This window comes from Pagrus pagrus (genome assembly GCF_965226575.1).
Source record: "Pagrus pagrus genome assembly, chromosome: 19".
In the NCBI taxonomy this organism is placed as follows: Eukaryota; Metazoa; Chordata; class Actinopteri; order Spariformes; family Sparidae; genus Pagrus; species Pagrus pagrus.
Genome location: NC_140203.1, coordinates 1,633,339 through 1,659,046, shown reverse-complemented (window position 1 = coordinate 1,659,046; position 25,708 = coordinate 1,633,339). Strand labels below are relative to the sequence as shown.

Sequence of the window (25,708 nt, the reverse complement as noted above, 5' to 3'; positions counted from 1 at the left end):
TGACTGAGTCCAACACTTAAAATAGAAACAGAGGATCACCGAAGTTGAGACAGTTCATCCTGAAGGGGACATACATGTGTTGACAAAATTTTCATGGGAAACTTTTTTAATAGTTGCCGAGACATTTCGATATAAAAATATACAAAATATACAATACAACAATATCAGGCTGATGGTGGCACTGGGAGAAATGATTTAAATCAGTACGATTCATCCTCTGGGGATCATGAAAGTTTGCTCCAGATTTCAAGGCGAGATATCCAATAACTGTTGAGATAAATGAACTTTGGGGACTTTAACTGTTGCTGATCCACTGATGCGTTGGATAAAATCGTTCCCAGGGATTTAAGTGTTTCCAGTTAAGCAAAAACAAGATTAAACTGGTTCCAGTTCTCTGAATCACAACACACATTTCTGATTTGTTCAGCGATCAAAATAGAATGAATGAAACAAAACAGCGACACTGTCGGGATAAAACACAACCTCATACATTCACAGCTTCACTCAGAGGTTTCTCGGCTGATTGCAGAACAGGGAATTACAGGAAAGAGACGAGGAGGAGGAGTCAGGAGGAGAGCGAAGGGATAGTTTGGTGCGTATATCTTCACATTCCCACTGATTTTCCCTTTTACTTTAGTCTCCCCCAAGAGGGAAGTTGTTTACTGTCAACAGCGCTCTGATGTCACGGAAAGATTTCCAAACGCCGGTGGGACGGGGAGAGACTGCGAGGGCGTCAGGGGAGGAAGTTGGGAAAATAGAGGAGAGGATGGGGGTGTACGGCTTCACTTCTGAACACAAACACACGCATGCAGCCGCTCTCGAGCCAGCAGGGTCAGCGTCGGGGTCAGCGTTAGCTTCACAGATGCATCGTGGGTCATCAACAGACCGGAAACGAGGATGTAAACAAGACGAGGTCGTGCACTGAGAACACACACTCTGCAGACTGAAACACACGGAGACCTTTGACTCCTGTAATGTGGGAGAGTGTACAAACATAACATCAGCCACTGTACAGGAACCTTCAGTCCAGCAGCTCATGTGGACGGACAACAGGACGCGTCTGACAGCAGGTGTGTCCATCAGTTCACATTTCACTGCCGTTGTGTTTGTTCCTGGAAGGTCTTAAAGGAACAGTTCACCCAAAAAATGTAAATCAAGTCGTCATCTCCATATCGCAATTTATTTTTTATTTTTTTATTTTTGATTCTGGAATTTTTCTAAGTTCCTCGTGATGTTATTTTTTTCTTGCTGTTTCACACATGAAACAAAAATGTTTCACGCACAATTTATTTTTATTTATTTTTTCATAGTCCAAAAATAAATGTACCCCTAAACTTTTTTTTTTTTTTTTTTTTTTTTTTTTTTTTTTTACTGAAAAAAACATTCACCCAAAAATAAATTCTTGCTGTTTCACAAATGGAAATTTTTTTTTTGAATACTTTTTTCAGGTAAAAAAAAAATCACTCACAGTAAAAGCAAATTATTTCTCATGGGAATTTTTTTTATTTAATTTTCTTTTGTTTTTTCCTCCTAGAAGACATTTTGTCACTCTTTCACAGAGAAACGTGAATTTAAAAAAAAAAAATTCCTGAAATTAAATTTCACACATCAGAAAAAGTTTTTCCCTTGGGGTTTTTTTTTCACTGACATTTTGTTGCTCCTGAATTTATTTTTATTACTTGATTTCAAACATGGAAAATCTCCCTGAGAGTTATTTCTTTTTTCACTGAAATATTTTTCCTTAAAGAACATTTCACTCCGTTTGACACATGAAAAAAACATTTATCTTGAAATAAAAAAGCTCCTTGAAAACATTTTTTTCGATCAGTTTCAGATGGAAAAATATTTTTTACTCAGTTCACCCATGGAGTTTTCACCTCCTGATGGGGAAAAAATCTAATAATTTTGAAATGTTTTTAAAAATTAAATTAAAATTAGAAATGTTTTCGCTGAAAGAAGGTTTTGCCGGTTTCACGCTGGAATTTTTCTCCTCAAAACTAAAAAAAAAAGCATAGATTAAAAAAAAGCTCCTACAAATGTTTTTTCTTCATTCAGCTTCACACATGGAAAAAAATAAATAAATAAAAAGTTCCCCGTGTTCCCACAGATGGAAAGAGAAATTAAAGCACTTCGACAGATCATCATGCCAAACTACATTTCCACCAGTTCTGAAGTCACAAACGCAGCAAGCAATTTAGATCAGACTCAGAAAATGGATCACGGAGCCCCTCAGGGCTTCGATAACACCCCAAGACCTGTAAACACACTTTAATGTGTAAAACTGGTGAAATGACCCTTTAAGAAGCTGAACCTATCAAATTCAGTCTGGACATCAAATCATTTGTCTCCTCTCTAACCGACCTCCTCTCTGTCTCCTCTCAGCCTTCGCCAGCCTGCCGGGTCTCATGGAGCACCTGTCGGAGAACTACAAGTACTGGAAGGGCTTGGACGAGATGAAGTGTAAGAGTCTGCGTCCTCCTCCTCCTTCTTGACCGACTCCTCGTCGCCTCCATCGCTCCGAGCGGGGCGGGACAGATAATGTGGCCCCGCGCTGGAACAATTAAGTCTCTTCAGCTGTGATTCGACGGAGCGCTGTGCCCTCCCAGGCGACCCCGGACTCGGGCCAATGCCGGCAGAGCGGACATCACTGACTGACGGACGCTGAGACGTGTTTCCATCTCAAATCACAGCCTCTTTTCTCGTGTGGAGGTGGTGTTCGGTCGGAGGAGAACAGGTTGTCATTTGAGGGCCCCGTCGACTCTCTGTTGCCACTTTTTACGGCCCTGTTAAGTATTCCTAATAGCACCTGTGTGGACCTCACCTGACAATCCGTACCATACAGTGTGACACACCACAAACCTGCACTTTAGCTAATCGAGACATTTTCAGTTTGAGCTCCTTCTGCTGTTTTTGCTTTTCAGTTTGTATCTTTTTCATTCTGCGTCTATTTGTGTAGAAGAGAAGTGGTGGTTAAGACGGTGACCAAAGCCAGAAGCACCGGCTCCTCGTGCAGCGTGTGTGCAATCAAAACTCCCTCTTCAAACCAGCGACTTGTGAAGGTGCTCAGCTGGACTGATTCATTCTGAGGAGCTGTGATCTAACCGCTGTGTGAGCGACACTTTGACTTGTGTCCGGGACCAAATCCTGAGCAATCCCTGCCGCTGTCGGGCCCCCGAACAGAAAGAACTCGCTCCAGAGACGGTGAGCCAGGTACCGCGGTCCGATCAGGAGGGAGGACCGGCCATCTTTGGTGACGATTGCTGGATTTAAAGATTGTGTAGCTGGTGGTGAAATATCTCACCCAGAGATCTGCTGTTGGTCACATCCTCCACACCATCGTCCTGTGTGCACTGTGAAAGCAGTCAGTGGAGTCAGAACATTTTCTCCTCCCCATGCTGGTGGAAAGTCAGGTGAAGTTTAGTAGCTGGAGACCTGGATCACAGCAGACGAGCTGTATGGAGACATCTGATGTTTAAATCATCTCCAGCTGCTTCAGGTGTTCAGCAGAATGCTGCAACTCTGTTTCACTGTGAAGCTCCAGAAATGTTCTGTGGACTACGAGACTTCACCTGACTTTATATCAACATGGAGGGAGGAGATGATGACTGGATTTATAATTTTAGTGAACTGTTCCTTCATCCAATAATATAAAAACATCAGATTGCTTTGTGACACTAACTGTAGAAGTTTCCACCCAAATAAGAAGAAACAAATGTGACTGACGAGCATCTGAACAACATAAACGTTCGATCTGAATATGAAGGAGATCCGTGTTTGGATCCGGCTGCAGCGCCGTTCTGCTCTCACATTGTTTTAGTTCAATCTAATCTAATCTAAAAACCTGCAGCTCGCAGTTATTTGTCTCTTTTTGCTGCACGTGATTTTCAGATTATTTGGATTCAGAGAAACACAACAAAAGGTTGTGTGATGTGTCTGCCCTCTGGTGGCAGCAGGGGGGCGCTGCAGTAGTGGGACACAAACATAAATCAGTGATGGTTCATCATTTTCCAGATCAGATCAGGAAATGAGTTATTACTCACCTGTAGTCTGGAATAAAAAATCTAAGAATTTGTCAGCATTTACACAGAAAAACAATCAGCTGTAATATCTGAGAACTATTGATTACTTTCATGATTAAAAGTTTAGTCTGTAAAACGTCAAAAGATTGATGTGAACATCCTTGTCAGAGTCCCAAAGCGACGACTTTAAATTTCTTCTTTTGTCCAACCAGCGGTCCAAAACACAAAGATCCTTCACTTACGGTCACACATGACAAAGATAAGCAGCAGATCCTCACATTTAAGAAGCTGGAGTTTAACATTTTAGCTTGAAACGATGAATTTTCTTCCACTAATCAACGTGGAGCATTTTTCTTAAACTTTAACCCATGAAGGTGAGATGGTGTTGGAGAGCTGTTTCTAGCAGCACACTGATGTTATTTTATAAAGAAAAGCGTATTTAAAATGTTGATTAGAGGTCAAATCTGCAGATAAACTACCTGAGCTGCTTTGGTGACGTTGTGTAATCCCATCATGTTTTATGGTTCTGGTCTCATGTGAGTGAAGGAGGACGTGTTGCAGTGTGTGTTCAGTGTGTTCGTCCAGGAGACGCGCAGTTTCAGTGTTAACCAAAGGCACAGAGAGCTCTTTACAGGTGCCTTATTCTTTGGTCATCGTTACACAAACTAAAGTATTTTACTTCCTCCTGTCCGTGAGAGAAAAAAACAAGAGAAGCCATACATGTTTTAGATATTTTTAGAAAATATGACTTCAGGTTTGTTGCTTTGTGGTCCGTGTTTATAGTTCTGTCACGATGGTTTGGACCTTTGATTCTCCAACAACGAGGTTTTTAAAGACAAATCCCGAATCAGCTGAAGTTGGATGAGATGTGAGTTCTGTTAGTTTGTTGTTTTATTTCACTTTAAAGGGTAAAATTTGTAAGAGATGGCCGAGTTTTAGTTTAAAACATTCAATAATGAACTAATGTTATCATCACTGTGTCAAAGACATCTGTGTTGCAGAGATGTTGACTGGAATTAGCTTTTTGTTTTTGCTCGGTTAAACTTACTGATTTTTTTTTTTTCTCCTGAAAACTGTTTCACATACGGAAAAAATCAACTGAATTTTTTTTTTCACTTAAAAAAAAAAAAAAGACCAAAAAAAAAAAAAATCGCTCACTTTCACACTATTTTTTACTAAGTTCACTTGGTTTTTCTCACGCAAAAAAATCTCCTGAAATTTTTTCCACTAAATTTAGAATAAAAATGATCCTTTCCATGGTTTCATACACAAATATAAACTTTGTTTTCCCCTGAAGATTTCTTTGTGAGTTTCACACAATTTTTTTCCCTTAAATCTTTTTTTGTCTGCTTTGTTTAATTTTTTTTTTTTCCTCCTGAAATTTTTTTTTCACAGATGGAAAGATAAACTAAAGAACTTTCGACAGATTATCCTCGCCAAACTTTATTTAACCTCTGTCGTCTCATTAGCCACTTGTTAGCAACCACAGTTTTTAAGACACGTAAACATTTCTTTAAACTCAAACTTGAGGTATTTTTTGGTGTATTTCATGTCGTAACACAAAACATGAAAATCTCTCACGATGTGCAAAAATGCTAACTTAGCTTTTAGGACTCATTCCTGCAGCACTCTGTAGTTCCACTTAGCTATAAGAGTATAGTGAGCAGCAGTTAGCGGTAATGCTGCCCCCTATAGTTTTGGAGCTACCACTTGAATTCTGGCCATTTCTCACAAACTACATCTTTTAAGGAGACAAACTGGTCCCATCCATGTTTTCATGATGTGAAGTAATTTAACCGATGACCGAGGTCTTAACGAACGCCTTAATCCTGTCATGTCTCACTGTTTAGTTCTGCTACTGTTGCAATACACTGTAAACTACCTTACGTACCTGCTGTTCTGTAAATACTCAGATACCCAGATGATCGTTTTTAATGCTTATGTTGCTGATGTACCCTTTTTGTTTTGGCTGCTTTTTGTTGCAGGGATGATTTCTGATCAAAATCTGTAAAAGAAGATTTAAACTTTTTTACAGTGACCTGAAACGCGGCTCCACCTCTGATTGTTTCATGACCGCTCTCGCTGATCGTGAGAAAATATTTTTGCTAGTCGATAATGAGAGATTTCTATTCACAAAGACGATTTCCAGATTTGTGTGTGGGATAGAAAACATGCCTTTTCTGTGAGCTGCACTGACTGAATGTGATGATATCAATTAGATCAGATGGCAGCCGGTCGTTTGACGCCTCACTCGCTCCGAGTCGTCTGAGGCAGAACCAGATTGTGTAACTGCTTGTTATGTAACGATCAGCCTTCGACACTCACAGTGGTTTCTATTTCCTCTCCTTCATCTCGGACACCGACGGCTGCGACAACGTGCCAATCCTCTGCTGTTTTGTATCATTTCTAAACAGAACAATAATTAGAAAGTGATGTAATTTACAGTACAAATTATTTTTCAAAGAGAAATCATTACTGGCCGTGAGAACTGTAACGTGTGGTGAAGATTTTACTGCCTCATGCATAGAAGTAAAAAAATTTAAAAAAAGCTTCATCAGAGTCACTGAAGATGTTTGAGATGTTTAGTTTGCTCTCTGATTACGATGTCTTATTTTGATGTTCTGTCAAACACATGTATTGTGAGACCATTAAAGATTCTTTAAATATAACGGCTTTACCATTTCTGTTACATACAATTTGAGGTACTTGCACTTGAGTATTTTCATTTTCTGTTACTTCATACTTCCACTTCACTACATTTTGGGGTCAAATATATACTTACATTACATTTATTTGATTACTTGTTACCTTAGATTACAAGCTGCATCAAAGTAGAACATTTTAAATTTAGTTATTATTTTACTGGAAATCAAGTAGTTTAACATGGCATCTGTATTTTTACTCAAGTATGACTTCTGGGTAATTTTTACAACACCAAAAGTAACTAAATACATTTACTTTCCCTCTATCAAAAAGGTTTCTCAACTGTCTCATCTTGCTCTTCTCTCTGCAGACTGCATGCCACTGTGCATGATTGTTGAACCTTCTTTTTAAAGAATAAAATCCTCAAAAGACAACTGGTATTTCTTACAAGTTTATTTCAGATATCTCACAAAGTAAGATTTGATTTCCACAACACTCCTAAATGAGAAAAACAGTAGAAAAAAGGCTAAAGAAAAAGGCTTCTCCCTCCTACTAGGCTACCACGTTTTTTTTCTATTTACAAATTTACAAAGTATCAGGTTGTACTACAGAAGTTAATTAATAGTGTATATCACAAACAAAACGCTAGTCAAGCTAGACACTGGTCCAAGTTTGACATGGAAGACATGGAAGAGGAAGAGTGCAGTCAGCCAGCGGCTTAAAAAGGGCTCCTCTCCTCCCTCTGACCAATCCCGTGGCAGCAATCAGGCTGAGGCAGACAATCAGCAGGTCCAACCTGCTCTCAATCCAACACCCGCACTCAGGGAGAGAGTGATCACGCACACACCCACACTGAGGAGAGAGATCAGCAACAAATAAACACAATAATGAAAACACAGATTTTCCCCTTAACTTTTTTTTTTAATTTCCCCTGAACTTTTTTCAAATTTCTGATTTTTCCCCTTGACTTTTTCTAAAATTTTGACTTTTGTTTCAAACTTTTTCTTAAAATTCTGCTTTTTCCCCTTGACTTATTCAAACATTTCTGATTCTCCCCCTATCTTTTTCTGAAAATTACCTTTACTTTTTACCTTTACTAATTACCTTTACTTTTTCTCAGATTTTGGATTTTCCCCTTAACTTTTTCTGAAAATTTTGACCTTTTCCCTTTTTCTCAAAAATCTATTTTTTCCCCTTTCCTGTAACTTTTTCGCAAGGTCCAGACTTTTTCCCATAACTTTTTCTCAAAATTCTTGACTTTTTCAAAAATTTCTGATTTTACCCTCAACTTTTTCTGAAAAGTGACTTTTTTCCCTTAACTTCTTCTCAAAATTTTGACTTTCTTCCGTTTACTTTTTCTCAAATTTCAGAATTTTCCCTTAACTTTTTCTGAAAATTTTGACTTTTTCCCTTTTTCTCAAAATTAAATTTTTTTCCCCTTTCCTGTAACTTTTTCTCAACTTTTTCTCAAATATCTGATTTTTCCCGTAACTTGCTCCCTAAACTCATTCTCAAATTTCCCCTTAACTTTCGCTCAAAATTCAGTTTTTTCCCCTAAACTTTTTCTCAAACTTCTCATTTTTCCCTTAACTTTTTCTTGAATTTCTCTGAATTTTCTCAAATTTCTCATTTTTCCCTTAACCTATTAAGAAAATTCTGACTTTCCCTTAACTTTTTCAAATTTCCCTTAACTTGTTCTCAAAATTTCTGACTTTTCCCCTTAACTTTTTCTCAAATTTTAGGTTTTTTCCAACTTTTTCTCAAATTTCTGACTATTTTCCTTAACTTTGTCTCAAATTTCTGATTTTTCCCTTAACTTTTTCTGAAAATTCTGTTATTTCCCCTTAACTTTTTCTCAAATTTCAGATACTATTTTCATTTAATGAAAATTGAAAGGACTCATTGATCATCATTTCCTCTTGCCTCTTGTTTTACTCTGAGCCCCTCTAGAGGACTCCAATCATTGATTTTGGATTACTGGCTGGATATAGTCAACTTGGGGAAAAAGAGGAACATTTAAAATGTTGAAGGGCTTTTTTCAGAGTCAGTCAAACAGAAGTGATCATCCCACAGGAAGGAAAAGAAACATGAAGTGTGTTTCTTCAGTCTTCAAACAATCCAGAAGACTGAAATCTGGAATTCAGAAATAAGAGCCAACAACTGTCAGTGTATTTATTATTGAGCTGAATGAGTGTGTCCTCCTATCAGAGCTGAGTGTGTTTCTCATGTGACTGGCTGGATGATGAGTGAGAATTTTAAGAGTTATGGGAAAAAGTCAGTATTTTGAGGAAAAAATTTAGGGAAAAAGCCAGAATTTTGAGAATTTCTGACATTTTTTTTCTTTGTTAAGTGAAACTAAAGGAAAAATAAGAATTTCCGAACATTGTCAAATTTCCATAGACTTCCCAAGATTTCCGAAAATTCCCGAAGATTCCCGAAGATTCTTGAAGAATTTCCGAAAATCACCGAAAATTCCCGAAGATTCCGGAGAATCTATGAAAATTCTGAAGCATTTCCGAGGGGGGGGGGGAATTATGATGATTTTTTTTTTTTTTTTAATTCAGGCAATTTTTTTTGTTTTTTGTGAAGTGAAACTAAAGGAAAAAGACCTGACCTTCAAGCCTCACAAGGATTGAACCAGCTCCTCAGAACTTCTGATCAGCCTTTTCAGCCCAGCCCAGAGACTGTGGGTTGAGGTTCAAGGAAATTCTTCATTTAACTTTAGTTGGCTTGACAAAAAAAAGAATTGCCTGAATAAAAAAAAAAATCTTAATAATTTACATCCCTTTGAAATGCTTCAGAATTTTCAGAGATTTTTCGGAAATTTTTCGGAAATCTTCGGAAATTTTCGGACATGTTCGGGATTCTTCGGAAATCTTCGGAAATTCTCGGAACTTTTCGGGAACCTTCGGAAATCTTCGGACATGTTCGGGATTCTTCGGAAATTTTCGGGAATCTTCGGAAATTCTTTTTATTTTGGTTTCACTTCACAAAAATTACAACATTTGTCTGGATTTAAAAACAATAAAGCCTGATCAGAAGTTCTGAGAATGCTGGAGGAAGTTCTGCACAAGTGACTCAGCTTGTAAGAGTTTCAAAGATTGTGGGTTTGATTCTTATGAGGTTCAAGGAAATTCTTCATTTAACTTTAGTTAGCTTGACAAAAAAAAATTGCCTGAATTAAAAAAAAAAAAAATCTAAATAATTTACACCCCTTTGAAATGCTTCAGAATTTTCAGAGATTTTTCGGAAATTTTCGGAAATTTTCGGACATGTTCGGGATTCTTCGGAAATGTTCGGGAATCCTCGGAAATCTTCGGAAATTTTCGGGATTCTTCGGGAATCCTCGGAAATCCTCGGGAATCTTCGGAAATTTTCGGACATGTTCGGAATTCTTCGGAAATCTTCGGAAGTTTTCGGACATGTTCGGGATTTTTCGGAAATCTTCGGAAATTCTCGGACATGTTCGGGATTCTTCGGAAATTCTTTTTATTTTGGTTTCACTTCACAAAAATTAAAACATTTGTCTGGATTTAAAAACAATAAAGCCTGATGAGAAGTTCTGAGGATGCTGGACAAAGTTCTGGAGGAAGTTCTGCACAAGTGACTCAGCTTGTAAGAGTTTCAGAGATTGTGGGTTTGATTCTTATGAGGTTCAAGGAAATTCTTCATTTAACTTTAGTTAGCTTGACAAAAAAAAATTGCCTGAATAAAAAATTAAAATCTAGATAATTTACGCCCCTTTGAAATGCTTCAGAATTTTAAGAGATTTTTCGGAAATCCTCGGGAATCTTCGGAAATTTTCGGACATGTTCGGAAATCTTCGGAAATTCTCGGAACTTTTCGGGAACCTTCCGAAAATTTCCGAAGATTTCCGAGGATTTCCGAAGATTTCCGAAAATTTCCGAAGAATCCCGAACATGTCCGAAATTTTCCGAAGATTCCCGAAGAATCCCGAAGATTTCCGAGGATTCCCGAACATTTCCGAAGAATCCCGAACATGTCCGAAAATTTCCGAAGATTTCCGAAAATTTCCGAAGATTTCCGAAGATTTCCGAAAAATCTCTGAAAATTCTGAAGCATTTCAAAGGGACGTAAATTATTAAGATTTTTTTTTATTATTCAGGCAATTCTTTTTTGTGTCAAGCTAAAGTTAAATGAAGAATTTCCTTGAACCTCATAAGAATCAAACCCACAATCTCTGAAACTTACAAGCTGAGTCACTTGTGCAGAACTTCCTCCAGAACTTTGTCCAGCATCCTCAGAACTTCTCATCAGGCTTTATTGTTTTTAAATCCAGACAAATGTTTTAATTTTTGTGATGTGAAACCAAAATAAAAAGAATTTCCGAAGAATCCCGAAGATTTCCATAGATTCCCGAAGATTTCCGAAAATTTCCGAAGAATCCCGAACATGTCCGAAAATTTCCGAATATTTCCGAAGGTTCCCGAAAAGTTCCGAGAATTTCCGAAGATTTCCGAAGATTCCCGAAGATTTCCGAAAATTTCCGAAGAATCCCGAACATGTCCGAAAATTTCCGAAGGTTCCCGAAAAGTTCCGATAATTTCCGAAGATTTCCGAAGATTCCCGAGGATTTCCGAAAAAAAAAATCTAAATAATTTACCCCCCTTGGAAATGCTTCAGAATTTTCAGAGATTTTTCGGAAATCCTCGGGAATCTTCGGAAATGTTCGGACATGTTCGGAAATCTTCGGAGATCTTCGGGAAATCTTCGGGATTCTTCGGAAATCTTCGGAAATTCTTCTTTTTCCTTCGGTTTCACAAAAATAGAAACATTTGTCTGGATTGAAAAACAATTAAGGCTGATCAGAAGTTCTGAGGATGCTGGACAAAGTTCTGAAGGAAGTTCTGCACAAGTGACTCAGAAATTTTCGAAAATCTTCGGGATTCTTCAGAAATCTTCGAAAAATTTCCATGGACTCCCGAAGATTTCCAAAGGTTTTCGAACATGTCCGAAGAATCCCGAAATTTCTAAAAAATCTCTGAAAATTCCTAAGCATTTCCCAGGGCTGGAAATTATGAAGACTCTTTTTTTTGATTCAGGCAATTTTTTTTGTCAAGTGAAACTAAAGGAAAAAGAAGTCCAACTTCAAAAGTTCTTGAACCTCAAGAATCAGGCCCCGAACTTTGAAACTCTTACTAGCTGAGCCACTTGCACAAAACTTCCTCCAGAACTTCGTCCAGCATCCTCAGAATTTTCTGATCATTTTCTGAAATTGTTTTTTAATCCAGACAAATGTTTTTGTTTTTTGTGAAGTGAAACCAAAGGAAAAAGAAGAATTTCCGAAGATTACCAAAAATTTCCGAAGATTTCCGAGGATTCCCGAAGATTTGCGAAAATTTTCGAAGATTTCTGAAGAATCCCTAAGATTTCCGAAGAATCTCTGAAAATTCCTAAGCCTTTCCGAGTGGGGGAAATTGTGAAGATTTTTGTTTTTAATTCAGGCATTTTTTTTTTTTTTTTGTCAAGTGAAACTAAAGGTAAAAGAAGAATTTCCGACTTCAGAAGTCCTAGAACCTCATAAGAATCAAACCCACAATCTCTTGAAACTCCAAGTAATCCTCTTACAAGCTGACCCACCTGTTCATGTGATGTTCTGTTTCTCAGAGGTTTTCACTGTTTCATTCAGTAACCTGACCTTCAAGCCTCACAACGATTGAACCAACATCCTCAGAACTTCTGATCAGCCTGCTAAGACACTGAGCTATTTGATCTGACTATATTCCAGTGTAATTCAAAAGTTTGAGCGAGGATCCTAAAAATCTACAAGTAGAGCTTCAACATCCTGAGCTACTTCATAAAAGACTCCTCCAAATGTTTCTTCACATGTAATTTTCTTTTTCATGCATGAAATGGAGTAAAGGAAATGTCTGAATTTATTTTATTTTTTTAATTCCAGAGATTTTCTTTGTAGTTGTGTGACACCGAGCAGAAAAACAAAATATTTATTCAATCCTCTGTGAATTTTAAGACCCAACACCAAGAATAAAGAGTGAAAAGCTTTAAAAATGACAAGGTCTTTGTCTCTTTCTCATTGGCTCAAGGCATAAGAGGACTCTTCCCAGGGTTAAAAGGTTGAAGCTTCAATCCTCTGATATGTCACATTTTTAAACTTTCATTGTGGATAAGGATGCAGGGTCGGGGGGAAAAAATAAAATTTGAGAAAAAGTTAAGGGGAAATGTTGAGGGGGAAAAAGCAATAACTTTGAGAAAAGGTTAAGGGAAAAATCAGAAATTTGAAAAAAGTTGAGAAAATGTTTAGTAAAGTTAAGGGAAAAACTTTAATTTTGTGGGGAAAAATCTGAATTTTGAGAAGAAGTTGAGGGCAAAACTCAGACATTTGAGAAAAAGTTCAGAGAAAAACTCAGAAATTTGAGAAAAAGTTGAGAAAATGTTAAGGGAAAAACTCAGAATTCTGAGAAAAAAATGAGGAAAAAAGTCAGAACTTTGAGAAAAAATTTAGTAAAGTTAAGGTAAAAACTCAGAAAATTGAGAAAGAGTTCAGGGAAACAAATCATAATTTTGAGAAAAAGTTCAGGGAAAAACTCAAACTTGAGAAAAAGTTGAGGGCAAAAAAATCATTTGAGAAAAAGTTGAGAAAATCTTGAGAGGAAAAACTCACGAATTTTGAGAAAAAGTTGAGAAAATGTTTAGTAAAGTTAAGGGAAAAACTTTAATTTTGTGGGGAAAAATCAGAATTTTGAGAAAAAGTTGAGGGCAAAACTCAGAAATTTGAGAAAAAGTTGAGAAAAAGTTCAGGGGAAAAATCATAATTTTGAGAAAAAGTTGAGGCAAAACGCAGAAATTTGAGAAAAAGTTCAAGGAAAACAATCATAATTTTGAGAAAAAGTTCAGGGGAAAAAAATCATAATTTTGAGAAAAAGTTGAGAAAATGTTGAGGGAAAAACTCAGAATTTTGAGGAAAAAAATGAGGAAAAAGTCAGAACTTTGAGAAAAAATTTAGTAAAGTTAAGGCAAAAACTCAGAAAATTGAGAAAGAGTTCAGGGAAACAAATCATAATTTTGAGAAAAAGTTCAGGGAAAAACTCAAACTTGAGAAAAAGTTGAGGGCAAAAAAATCATTTGAGAAAAAGTTGAGAAAATCTTGAGAGGAAAAACTCACGAATTTTGAGAAAAAGTTGAGAAAATGTTTAGTAAAGTTAAGGGAAAAACTTTAATTTTGTGGGGAAAAATCAGAATTTTGAGAAAAAGTTGAGGGCAAAACTCAGAAATTTGAGAAAAAGTTGAGAAAAAGTTCAGGGGAAAAATCATAATTTTGAGAAAAAGTTGAGGCAAAACGCAGAAATTTGAGAAAAAGTTCAAGGAAAACAATCATAATTTTGAGAAAAAGTTCAGGGGAAAAAAATCATAATTTTGAGAAAAAGTTGAGAAAATGTTGAGGGAAAAACTCAGAATTTTGAGGAAAAAAATGAGGAAAAAGTCAGAACTTTGAGAAAAAATTTAGTAAAGTTAAGGCAAAAACTCAGAAAATTGAGAAAAAGTTCAGGGAAACAAATCATAATTTTGAGAAAAAGTTCAGGGAAAAACTCAGAAATTTGAGAAAAAGTTAAGGGGAAAAAAATCAATTTTGAGAAAAAGTTAAGGGCAAAAAAATCACTCGAGAAAAAGTTGAGAAAATCTTGAGAGGAAAAACTCAGAATTTTGAGAAAAAGTTGAGAAAATGTTTATTAAAATTAAGGGAAAAACTTTAATTTTGTGGGGAAAAATCAGAATTTTGAGAAAAAGTTTGAAATAAAACTCAGAATTATACTTCAGGTAGTTTCTGAGATGAGGTATTTTTATTTTATGAGTTTTTAAAACTTAATACTTTTTTATCAACGAAGAGACAAACAACCATCACAATATCATTCGATACAAACAACAGTCCTTACAGTAAATCATCAGTAACATCGACTAACATCACACCTCTGCTCGTTTTAAGGCAGCGATTCAGGGGTTCAGGGGTTAAAGGTCAGAGTCCTCCGTTCTCCTCCAGCTTTTGGAAAAGTGCCAGGCTGCGCAGGTGAGACTGCCTCTCTCCGTTCTTCCACAGGATCAACAGGTGATCTGCCGAACACGTGACCAAACCGTTCTCCCCGAAGCTCACAAACATCTGACACATGAGCAAAAGAGATCGTTAAAACACTGCTGTGATACCATGAAGTAGAAGAGCCTGTACGATCATGAAGTCTTACCTGAACTGCCCCTGAGTGTCCGATCAGATCACCCGTCAGCTCCAGCATCCTGATGTTCGGGACGTCCATGACCTTCTTTGACGGAGGACCAGTCTGTTTGTTTGACCGACTGAAAGTCCACATCCCGAAGAACCCTGGTGGACACAGACAAGAGACTCAGATAGGCTGCAGCTAATGGCCATTTTCATTCTCAATGACTTTCTCTGTTAATCCATCAGTTGTTTGATCCAGAAATATTGATCAGTGTTTCCCAGAGCTAAAGACGCCGTCCTCAGATGTCTCGTTGTCAACCCAAAGATACTCAGTTTACTATCGTAGTGGAAAGAAAACAGAAAATATTCACATTTAAAAAGCTGAAATCAGGGAATTAAAAACATTTTTTTTTATCATGTGTGTAAATGAAAAACTAAAAAATTCAGGAGAATTTAAAAAAAAAAAAAAGTGTAAAATCGAGCGAAAATAAAATTCTCCTTAAAACGAACTTTTAAGGTAAAACCGTGTGAAGAAAATTAGTTTTCTCCTGTAATCTTTTTTCACTTGGTTTCACACATGAAAAGTTATTCCTCAACATGGTTGAACAATGTTCTCCTAGTATTTTTTTTCACTCCTGAAAAAAAAGTTTTCCACTCGGTTTTATACGTGAATAAACAACCAAAAAATGATTCTCTCGGACTCATATGTTCGTCTTCCTCTCTACCATCATCCTTCAGAAACTAATAAATTAAATTCTCAGATTCATTCATGAACACCAGACAGGCTGTTCATCTTCATCTTCCTTTTTATAAAACGAAACACGGCCAGCACCTCTCAGATATCACGGAGTACCAATATGGAATTCTCTAGGACACGATGTTAAGAGAAATGAAACAAACAAATTAATAAATAATTGGTCTTTGGTGATGATCAGCAGGTGAGGGTACTCACAGCGAGAATCAAAGTCAGCTCGACACACGGACACACACTCTGTAGACCAGCTCTCTTAATCTGAGCCTCCCTGAGTGCTGCTGCAGCTCATCGTCCACATCTGGACTGCATTACTGCACCTCTACACCCTCACATCAACTACACACAACAGCTGAGTGCAGGTGATTCTCACAAAGCCTTTGAACTTCCTGATTCACACTTATGGATCTGATCTATCACTGGGAACGTAATCCAGTTTCCTTGATGTATGTAACTACGTCCCATCAGCAGAGTGACATTTAAGATCAGGCCTGAAACTGTGTGTGTGTGTCTCACCTGCAGAGGCGGGTTCAGCAGGTAGCGGCAGGTCCTGGATCTCCCACATCCTCACGCTGCCATCTTCAGAGCAGGACATGAGCTCACTAAAACACAGACAGGGTCACACAAAGAGACGCTGTAACGATCAGGAGACAGATATGGTCCTGGTGAAAATATGCAATGTTCCCAGCAGAGGGCCGAGTTAAATGAGGAGGTTTCGAGGAGCTTCACTCAAACATGCTGATGTGTTCTTGACATTTTTAGTCTTGAGTCTCTAGTAAAGAAGAAGAGCGGTGGCGCCCTCATGTGGATGACAAATGAAGTGCATGCTTGTTGCAATGATCAGCCTGGAACAGTGGTTCCCAACCTGAGGGGCATTACGATGGTTAACAGAAGAGAAAAACAGACGACAAACTAATTTAATGATTGTGTGAACCTAAGGTATATTTCAATAACAGGGAAACAATCTGTCTTTGGTTGAAGTGGTCACAGCTGGTCGAGGTGTGCAGCCAAAAGGGCAAAAGGCCCAAAAAATTGTGAATCACTGGTCTAAACTACCGTCATCATGTTTGGCCACAGATCGTTCAAAGAAGCAAACTGGGCAAACAAAACATTCATCCAAAGAGAAAACTAATTATCTGAAGTAAATCATTCCCAACCCTGATTTTCTGTCACACTTTGGAGAAGTTAGAGGCAGGAAGTGTCTGATATCTCACCTGTCAGACAACAGCATGGTGTGTAAGACATTCGAGTCATGAGCGACCTTCCTGTAGGCGACCACCATCTTGCTCAGAACGCTGTACACGTACAGACCGCTGCCCACCGCCGCGAGGATCAGCTTCAAAACACACAAACATTATGGATCAAACTCAAAACATCATACAAATAATTCTTCATGATACACACTCATCTGCTCCTCCTCACCTTCCCATTGGTGGTCAGATGCTGAATGGACATCTCGCTGGGTTTGGGAGCAGCCAATCGTATTTCTGCCTGAGCGCAGGCTTGTGACTCCTCCCACAGGATGTGCTCATAGGCCAGGATGTTCCAATCGACGGCGTCCCACAAGATCAGCTCGCCAGCATGGGAGCCGCTGGCGAAGATCCCGTCTGAGGAACACATGATGAAAATGAAACAAACGGTACAACGTGTGATTTCTCGGGCTTCATTTATGCCGAATTTCAGCAGCCACACAAAAACAATTACAAAAAGTCTTATGTCTCAGCAAGATTTGTCAAAACTATCTGGAACAAACTCCTTGAAAACTGCAGGTCCAATCCAACTCTCACCTCAGTCTTGTCTCTTTTAACCCTCTTCTATTTGAGCCTATTTTCCAAAATAAAATTAATATAGGTATTTTTTTGGCGATCATTATGCAGAAATAATTATTATAATAATAATTCATATAGTAAAACGGTCAGATTGATTTAAAGTTTCCCCATCATAAGCAGTTATGTCTCAGGCTTTTATTGTGAAAGGTACAAAAAAGGAAGGAGTCTGTCGCTGCAGTTGTAAGTGGAATAAAACAATAAAAGTCTGCCATCTTGGTTCAGACTACAAAACCTTGTATGTTCATTTTATTATCTTCCTCAAGTAAAGGCAGAACTGAAAACCCTCGGCTACAATATTTACTGTCAGTCGACAAACCATATTTGGACTTGGATGAACACGTTATGTTTCGGCTGCAGTGTTTTGCACAGGGAGCTGCTATGATTGGTGAAACTTGCAGAAAAGTAGTGGTGATTGGAAAAAAATTGCAGCCGTGCAGAACCCACAGGGATTGGGTGAAAATGTATTAATTGTTTGTCACTGCTTCCTGGAGGGACTGCTCGATATCTCAGAAACTGAATGCAGACACTCTGATTTTGTTTCCTGTCGGACTGACCGTTGACGTTGATGAGAGCTCGAATCTGGTCCTGGTGGTCGGACAGACAGCGGATCTCAGCCACAGACAGAGAGGAATCAGTAGAGACCGTCAGCCTGAAGATCACTGCGAAGAAGACAACATGTTTTCATCTATTCGCTCATGACATAAACTGATATCACCGAACATTAACGTCTCTTACCGATCTCTTTATCCATGGCAGCAGCGAGGCAGTTCTTGGGCAGCTCTATCAAAGCGGTTATTCCTGCAAAATGCCAACAAACACATCGACAACATTCATCAGTTTGTGTGCAAACAGCAGAGTCAGGGGGGAGCAGAGCTGCTGCAACAACCAGCACACGAGAGCTGCTTTATTGTGACAGCCTCCTCACCGGTGTCGCTGTGGTTCTGCTTGTGGCACTGCAGCTGGAAGTCTTTGTTCCACACACACAACTCCTCACCGCCGGAGAGCCACACACACAGACGCTCCAACACCAGCAAACACTGAGGAGACACACAGGTGGGTCAGCGTGTGAGGAACATGTGGTAGTTTTCATTTGGACACACACACACACACACACACACACACACACACACACACACGCACACACACACACACACACACACACACAGAGGAAATATCAGCGCAGAAAAGAAATCAAATATAATTAAACTACAGGTGATGCAATTAACCTGAAACTATGATCAAGAGGAGATAATTACCATTTTTATCTTCCATCATAACTGGCACAAAAACCTTCAGTGTCAACGTTTTAATCACTGTTTCATTTCTTGTCAACACAGTTAATTGAGTTTGAGCAGACGACTGCAATATCCAAGAAAATCCAACGTTAAGGACAAAGACAGACTCGACATTAGTATGTGATCACATTTTTTAAGTTTCTTTCTAAACTACTTTCAATTTTTGATCATTTAAAATTCTTAAAGGTTTAAAGACTTGATTGCACGACGCACTTCAGACGTGTTCTCGTCAGGAAATAGTGAAGATGAAGAGGGAGCAGAAGGACATGATGTCATTTTTTTTTACTTATCTACTTTATCAATGGCCAGTCTGGGCATGAGGAGGAAAAACACATCTGCATGAAATGACAGGAACATGTACGGAAGCCCTGAGGGACAAGTGAGGCATTCTGTTCTTCTGGTGATCGATTCTCTGATGTAAATAGTTTTCTCTCCTTAGTCTCCTAAGTACCTTCATTTTTTTTTTTTTTTTTTTTGTGGAAAAAATGCAGGGAAGGAAATTTTCAGGAGGTTTTTTTTTTCGTCTGTGAAACAGAGATGTTTTTTTCCAGATTTCTTTTCCTAAAAAAAAAAAAAAAGTTTTATGTGTTTGTTTATATTATTATACTCATTGTGAGAGTTTTAATTTCTCTGTGCACACTGAACACAACATATCCAACTGTGTGTGAACAGGCTATTTAACACTACAGTCACTTCTTTGTTTTGATGAGGAATGTTCCTTTTTTATCCATCTGTGAAAACATGTCGGGGAAAAAATCTGAAGAATTTTTTTTTCATCTGAGAAACCAAAATTCAGGAGAAAAAGGTTTGTTTTCATGTATGAAAATTTTCTCTGAAATGTTTTTCCCCCACTTGGTTTCACATTCATAAAAAAAACTAAAACCAAAGATTTTTTTTTCCATGTGTAGAAATGTTGTTTTGAAGGAGAACTAGTTCTTGTCTGTTTTTGTTTGGCCTCAGCGGTGATTTCAATTGATTTAAGTGGTAAAACTGTCAACTGAAGGACTGATTATGAATGAGCTTGTACTGTAATTGCAATATTCAATAAACAGCATCCAATTCTAGACCATGAATATGAATAATAACCATATTAACTTATACTGCCAAAATCAAGCTGTATCGAAGGTGCTGTTGTGTATAACCTGTTCTCTCAGCAGGCGTCCAAATCCAGCTCACAATACGTGAACATGCTGGTTCACAAATAGTCTCCTGAGCACGTGCACACATTCACCTAACTCACAGGTTTCCATCAACGCCGATTATGAGGAGCTCACCTGGAAATGGGGAGTGTTTGAATGAAAGATGCAGGGACACAAACTCTCCTCAGATCATGTTTAATATGACTGAGAGGATAAAGCGCCCCCTGCTGGAGCCTCCTGGTAACTACTACTGTTGGTGTTATAACAGCACTTTGGACATAAAACAAGAAAACACAAAAGGACTCTAACTGCTGCAACTGTAACCATTATAACCATAAACTGTGATGTAATATGAAAAGGCTCATACATCAGAATGAGGCCTATAAATGTTCCTGCTTGATCTGACTTGTTGATAATCCACAATATTCAACTCGTGACACTGACAACAGATCAGCACCAGTTCCTCCAAAAGGACAGTAATGGTTCATGACCTGTTGACACATAATGGATGGATCTTGTGTTTAGTGTTCACGGAGAAATTAAAACTCCTCTGGAAGAAAACGTGAATGCTTTAAGAGGCGGTGGTACACTTCAGCCTCTTGTGGTCAACGTGAGTATTACAAAAACAAACTGTGAGTTTAAAAAAGCAAAAAATGTTTCTCCTGCCAAAACTTTTTATCCGCTTTCCACAAGAAAAAAAAAATATCATCCTGAAAAAAATATCCTCAATGTCAGACATGAAGAGAAATCTATTTGTTCCTGCATGTTTTCACAGTGAGACTTTTTTTAAAGGAATTTCTAAAGATTATTCTGGCAAAACTTTTTTTCCCACCAGTTCTCAAATCATAAACACAGGAGAAGAAACCATTTATATCAGACTTCATCACCAGAGAAACAAAATATCTTCATCTGCACCTCAGGGCTTCAATAAACATGTTTATTCATCCATAAACATCATTTTTACAGAGCTGTGCTGCCCAGAGTGGGCTCTGATTTGGCCTGCCAGATATTTCTACTGAAATTTTTTTATTAAAAATGTAATTTAAAAAGAGTTTCAGGAGTTTGCACAGAAAGTTTGTCAATTAAAGGGACCTTTGAATCCCGGCACCATTTTGTGTGTAACAACACAATAAAGTAGGTGTTTATGGGTTTCGGCCCTGACATGAGAAGAACCTCCGCAAACACTCAAATTGTCTCATTCAGTATATATAAATATAATATAAGTACTCTTGACAGGCAGAAAAATACATGCATTTAACTCCCCTCCGTCCTCGCGCTGCGGCAGCCTTTACATTCATCTGACACGCAAACCTGCCGTTTATGTAACAGAGTACGTCTGAGAAAGGAGCTCATGAATTACCTTTACAGAGGACTGAAGGTCTGAAATGGTCTGAACTCTGTGTCCTGTATCAGGGTCCCACAGCTGACAAATGAAGTTAAAGGAAATCAAGTTTGAATTCAAAACACAGCGATCACATACGATTGATTTAGTGCCGGTGTCTAAATGTTTTCCTTTGATAAGAGGATACACTGAGACTTCGGTCTGAGGAGGCTGTGATGAGCGAGGTGTGCGATGTGAGTGCATTGTCACAGGTGAAGGTGGTCATGGCTGTTATCTGCTGAGAGTGGCCCCTCAGCTCCTGCAGCCTCTCCCCGGTCTGACAGTCAGGAAAATAAAAAGCAATTAGCTCCACTGTGTCGTCTGCAGTTTCACAAAGCTCTGAAATACTGAAGCTGAAATGTGTTACCTCGATATTCCACACCAGAACGAGGCCGTCGTCTCCTGCTGAGGCACATCTGGAAAACAAGATGAAAGCTATGAGTCGTTTCTTACATGTAGACTCGCACGCGACTAAGGTCCAGTTCAGGCCCGATATCATCCGTCCTGAGTGATCCGATCACAGGACAGGTGTGACTGCCAGCGAGGAGCATTGAGGACACATTTGAGATCCAATCACTCAGACAACATTCAGCGATGGCTTGAGCCGCATGTGACCACATTCTTCTAGCAGTGTCTACTCTAATGCGTCCTGAGCCACGAAGAAGAGGAAGACGAAAACGAAGACGAAGAAGAGGAAGAAGAAAGAGGAAGAAGAAGACGACAGCCACAACAACAGACAGAATGCTGTCTGATTTCCATGTCATGTAAATGACGTGTTTGGGCTCTCCTAACTTCCTCTTCTTCTTCTTCTTGTTTCACAGAGGACTCTGACTTGTGATCGGATCACTCAGGATGGATAATAAAACCCCGTCTGAACAGCCTCCGAGTTAATCATTATTTCCTGTAGCTCCATCTCCACCTGAGAGTTCTTTAGAAAAACACCTGTCCTGAGGTTTCCCACCTTCACTTGCCCTCTGACCCTCAACCATCTACAGCCCCTGTTCCCAAAATCAACAGACAGGATGAGCGGATAAAACAGAGAGATAAAAATGAGAAGAGAGGAACTGTCCAGGATACATTTTCGGACTTCAAAAGCAATCTGGAGAGAATTTTCTGGCCTTTGCCCCCGACTGTGGACCTGTGTGCGGAGAGGACGAGGCCCAGAGGAGGGGGTTATTACTGGAGGAGACCAGGCGTGAAGCGACCCCCACCTCCCGACACACACACACACATACACACACACTTAGTTGTGTTATAAATCCCAATCTGAGCACTTATGCAGACGCACTCTACCATGCCGGTGTGCAGCATGCTTCCACAACGCAGCGCAGAGAGGAGAGCAGGTGCAGCACCGCTCTGTGTGTGCGTGGACAGCATTAAAAGGCTTTAGCTGTACTGTACTGTGCACACACAATCACACAGCGGTGATGATTGGGCTCTTGTCATGCTCTGTAAGTTTTCCGTAGGTGAGGATCTCCTGTCAATCACAGAGGGATAGAGGCCAGCCAAGGGTAGAGAGGAGAGAGGTTAGAAAGAGAGAAGAGAGGGGGGGTCGTGGTCTGCTTACCTGAAGTCATCAATCTGCACCAGAAATCGAACAATGTCAAAATGTCCTTTCAGCACCTGCAGCTCAGTGAACCAGTTTTTGGGCTGTTCCTCTCCGATGCACAACACGGGGCTTTTCTGCAGACACACGAGGGAAAGTGGTGAGACAAACAGGCTGAGACAGTGTGAACTGTACCGAATGTGAGGGACTTGTCTTTTGTTTAAGTGTTTCCATTCCCCCGCTAACCTCGCACATGATTTCATTTTCCAGGCTCAAAGAGGCTGAATTATTATTATTATTGTTGTTATTTTTACTGTTGATTATTTTCTCCATTAATCGATTAGTAGTTTGGTCGAAAAAGAAAATGGCGATCAGTGTTTCGTCCTCAAATATCTTGTTGTGTCCTCAACACAAAGATATTCAGTTTTACGGTCACAGAGGAAAGAAACCAGGAAATATTCACATTTAACGAGCTGTAATCAGAGAAGTCTATTTTTTTATTAACTGAAATTGATTATCAAAATATTTAGGGATTAATTTAATAGTTGACAACGTAATCGATTTGTTTTTGCAGCTCTTCAGCTGTTACCTAGATCAGCTACAAATCCTAAGCAATTTCTTTAATAAGTTGTTGGCTTCCTAAAAAAAACTGATTATCTGATTAACATAATTATATATGAAATGTGGTGGATGTTTTTCAGAATGAAACTATTTTAACAGTTGACATGATCGATGTTCGATGTAAAATCAATCAGCTTTATTAGGAGTTAAAAGGACGGATACATTCATCATCAAGTTACTGAATAATAAACTAAATACGTTCTCTTGAAATCCCGTCTGTGGCTAAAAATCCTTCAGGAGTTCTGTCAGGAAAATGTTTATTCAGGATTTCCTCTGCTTTTGAAAATCTGTTTTTATTCTACTGGCTCCACAAAAATCCTTCAGGACTCCCGAACATTTCTAAAACTCTTTCGTTCCCTCCACTGTCAGATTATTTCATCTGAGAAGATCTGACTTTGTTTTTGTTTTTGTTTTTGAGATGTGTTGCTGTTTATGTTTGTTGTTGACATGGTTCGATACTTTAACTGATTTTATTTGTGAAGCACTTTGTGACTTTGCTCTGTGAAAAGGTGCAATATTAAATAAACTTTACTTACTCTACATAAATGCAGTGTTGGGGTAAAGTGTTAGTAAGGCGTTACAGTAATATATTTCTTTTAGTGGTAACAGAGTAATATAACACGTTACTAATAACATTTCAGTAATATCATCATCATTGAAAATTAGGGCTTCCCCTCAATGATTTTTTGAGATTTTACATAAAGGTTGAATGAATGAATCACATCATGAATTCCTTGTTCTGTGGACTAAAATAATAAAAGACATAGACACAGAGATTTTTGTCTTGTCGTGTCATTATAGGCTTCATTACAGAAGCTACAGGTCTGCTGTGTTTCATATGACTGAGCCAACAATTAAAAATATTTATTCCCATCTCACAATATATCAGACTGTGATCCTCTGTCTGCACTTCACTGAGTCCAAGGACAGTCATTTATTTAAACAGGTCTCGGCTGTTTCATTGTTCTTTAGAGGTTATTTGGGTATTTTGTTTAAAATATAGAGTAATACATTACTCTACGCAGACAGTAATACTGCAACGTTGAAATGAAAGTAACTTATCATATGTAATATGTTGCATTTAGAAAGTAACTAGTCCAACACTGCATCAATGTAAAGAGTAAAAACTACAATATTTCCCTCTGAAATGTGGTGAAAAATACTAGTAGTACAAGTACCTCAATACTGCACTACAGCACAGTACTTGAGTAAATATACTTAGTTACTTCCATCACTGCTCGCCAATCGTACAGATGTTTTCTTACAGACACATGAAGCTTGTGGAGGTCACAGGGAAACATTATACACCAGTTCAGACATCATCATCATCATCATCATCATCACACAGAGATAAAAAGAGTAAAAACACACATTAAACATGAAGCTGGTAAAGTAACGTGACAGCTGGTTCATGTTTCACGTCTTATTTCATGTGTTAAGTGTCTGTTCAGTCTGAAAGTGTTGAATTTGCACTCAGTTGCCTCACAGTTTGTGAGTTTTACTTTGGTTACAGCTAGCTAACACTAACTAACACTAGCTAACACTAACTAACACTAGCTAACACTAACTATTAGCTTTCCTGAAGTAACGTTAGCTGCGTTACATCTCACCTCGGCGGAGCCCTGAGCCTCTCGACCCCCGAGGATCCACCGGAGCATGACTCCTGTGTGAACGATGACTGAACGAGCAGCACGAAGTCAGCTTATCGATTAATCTGAAAACGAGCCGGAGTCATTGCTAGCCTAGCATGAGCGTTAGCATAACAAACAAGCTAACGTCGATTCGCTGCAGCGGCCGTTAACAGAAACAAGAGTCACTTCCGCTCGGTGAAATGTCGCTCTGAGTATCGGCTCTGTGACAAGATGACACGCTTCGTGATGATTTCACTACACGTCCCTGAGTGTGACGTTACAGCAGCAGTTTCTGAGCCAGCTGCGTGTTTAAAAGACGTGAATTTCACTGACGACCACAACAAACCGTTCATGTGACTCAGACTACGGAAGCTTTGGAGGGACGCGATTCATTCAGGCCGACAAAATAAAGAGAAGCGAGCAGAGCTGCTGTAAATGAGAGTTTGATCTGTTAAATCTGGATTTGTGTAAATGACATTATGCTGACAGAATGATTAGCTTTTACTGAAACATCAGGGACAATATTATCAATACTGAATCTATTAAAATCCTTTTGTTGTATGGTCTCAGTGACAGAATAGATGAAGAAATCCTTCTGGGGTCACAGATTAAACTATTTATACTGATATCCGTTAAACTCAGCAGGATAATGATGTCCTGGATGA

The 25,708-nt window shown here is 38.6% G+C and overlaps 2 protein-coding genes across 6 annotated transcripts in view; one reads left to right on the top strand and one right to left on the bottom strand.

Annotated features, from left to right (window-relative positions):
- Positions 1-6,688, top strand: part of pde8b (phosphodiesterase 8B) — a 97,159-nt gene extending 90,471 nt beyond the window's left edge. For all 5 annotated transcript variants that reach the window (XM_084382723.1, XM_084382724.1, XM_084382725.1 and 2 more), the window contains one exon: positions 2,383-6,688. In XM_084382723.1, coding sequence (XP_084238849.1) covers positions 2,383-2,492 — 110 coding nt within the window. In that variant the 3' untranslated portion in view covers positions 2,493-6,688. The remainder of the gene's footprint in view (positions 1-2,382) is intronic.
- A 7,772-nt stretch (positions 6,689-14,460) lies between these two features.
- Positions 14,461-25,423, bottom strand: wdr41 (WD repeat domain 41). Its single transcript, XM_084383690.1, has 13 exons — positions 25,023-25,423; positions 22,813-22,928; positions 21,613-21,661; positions 21,394-21,522; positions 21,225-21,287; positions 18,356-18,467; positions 18,166-18,228; positions 17,985-18,089; positions 17,024-17,208; positions 16,816-16,937; positions 16,118-16,203; positions 14,879-15,012; positions 14,461-14,796 (listed from the first exon to the last, which is right to left on the bottom strand). The coding sequence occupies exons 1-13, from the start codon at positions 25,068-25,070 to the stop codon at positions 14,656-14,658; spliced, it is 1,353 nt and encodes a 450-aa protein (XP_084239816.1). The 5' UTR covers positions 25,071-25,423; the 3' UTR covers positions 14,461-14,655.
- Positions 25,424-25,708: the final 285 nt, after the last annotated feature.